The sequence below is a fragment of the Cricetulus griseus genome, chromosome 6, assembly GCF_003668045.3.
Source record: "Cricetulus griseus strain 17A/GY chromosome 6, alternate assembly CriGri-PICRH-1.0, whole genome shotgun sequence".
NCBI classification, from domain to species: Eukaryota; Metazoa; Chordata; class Mammalia; order Rodentia; family Cricetidae; genus Cricetulus; species Cricetulus griseus.
The window spans coordinates 145,836,693-145,838,205 of NC_048599.1; the positions used below are offsets into that span (position 1 = coordinate 145,836,693).

Sequence of the window (1,513 nt, forward strand, 5' to 3'; positions counted from 1 at the left end):
CTGTGGGAACAGGGTGTCTGAGGGAGGGGTCCCCGCTGCCTTTTCATCAAATTGATGCTACAGAGGGGAAAGTGGAACACAGGAGGGGACAACCCCTGACCATCAGCAACCATGGACATTAAGGCCAGAGCCTCCATCTCTCTAACCTACACCCCATTTTTGGGCCAGCCTTCAAGAAGGTGACAGGGAGGGAGAGGAGAGGCCCAAGAGCAGGTAAAAAGCAGTCTTGGGTGGGGTGGGTGGGTATCAGACAGGGAGCATGGATGATTACTGGTGCCTGTGGAGTCCTGGATGCTGAGCCTGGGAACTCAGGCAAGCTGTACTTGTGAGAATGGTCAAGGTAGATCTCTAGGGATGCTGGAGTCACCCTCCCCATGTCCTTAAATACTTCTAGCTCAAACTTTAGGGCACTTACAGAGGAGAGGTTGTGGCAGGGCTGCAGGGCCACAGGGGATTTAAACCTCTCCATAATGGAGCGCATCCTGCCCCGCCGGAAGTGAAGGTGCGGGTCCGGCTGTGGGCTCTGAGAGGCCCCTGCCCGGATGGCAGCAATAGTTCTAGGGGGAGACACCATGAGCTCTGAGCATATCTTCCCCAATCAAACTGAGGACTTAGGTCCACATCAGGGTCCTACAGAAGGAACCGGGGATTGGAGCAGTGAAGAACCTGAGGAAGAGCAGGAGGAAACAGGAGCAGGCCCTGCAGGCTACTCCTACCAGCCCCTCAATCAAGACCCTGAACAGGAAGAGGTGGAGCTGGCACCGGTGGGTGACGGAGAGGATGGAGCTGCTGACATCTAAGACCGGATCTAGACCCTGGGGCTTCATTTGCCAGACCCCCCATTAGAGAGTGAGGATGAAGATGAGGAGGGAGCTGCAGCATTGAGCAGCCACACCTCTATCCCCATGGACCTAGAACACGTGGAGCTGGTGAAAAGGACGATGGCTGGAGTAAGCCTGCCCGCACCAGGGGTCCCTGCCTGGGCTCAGGAAATATCGGATGCTCCATGGGAAGAAGTAGTACAGAAAGCCCTCCAAGCCCGGCAGGCATCCCCTGCCTGGAAGTAACCACACGGAGAGCTGCCCCGTCTCCTCCCTACATTGCAAGCCGGGACCAGCACAGGACTAACACAACTCTGGTTTTAACACCCACCTCCCCATGTCCCTTTCCATATCAAGGCAAATCAGACTCTCAGAGACCCACTTTATTCAGTTCTGTACATATGGGGACATTGGCCCGAGCCCAACCCACCTCAGCATGTATCACTCTGTGGAGAATAAAGCACCCTATGTACACAGCCAAAAAAAAAAAAAAAAAAAAAAAAACCTCTCCAAAATGGACTGAAGTTAAGTGACACCATGAGCAAGGGAGCTTGAACACCCTGCCACAGCTTCACCTTCTCCAATCGCCTGTGAGACGAGAACCAGTCCTTCTATAAGCCATGCCTAAAGATGTCTGCTAAAGGAGTGACTAGATTTTTGGATGGACGGATGGATGGATGGACAGACACATG

The 1,513-nt window shown here is 53.8% G+C and overlaps 1 protein-coding gene across 1 annotated transcript; it reads left to right on the forward strand.

The window, feature by feature from the left end:
* The first annotated feature begins 529 nt into the window (after nt 1–529).
* LOC100758304 (male-enhanced antigen 1-like) lies at nt 530–1,303 on the forward strand. Its single transcript, XM_035446642.1, is given in 1 exon segment — nt 530–1,303. A coding segment is annotated over 1 exon segment (525 nt). The 5' UTR covers nt 530–542; the 3' UTR covers nt 1,068–1,303.
* Nucleotides 1,304–1,513: the final 210 nt, after the last annotated feature.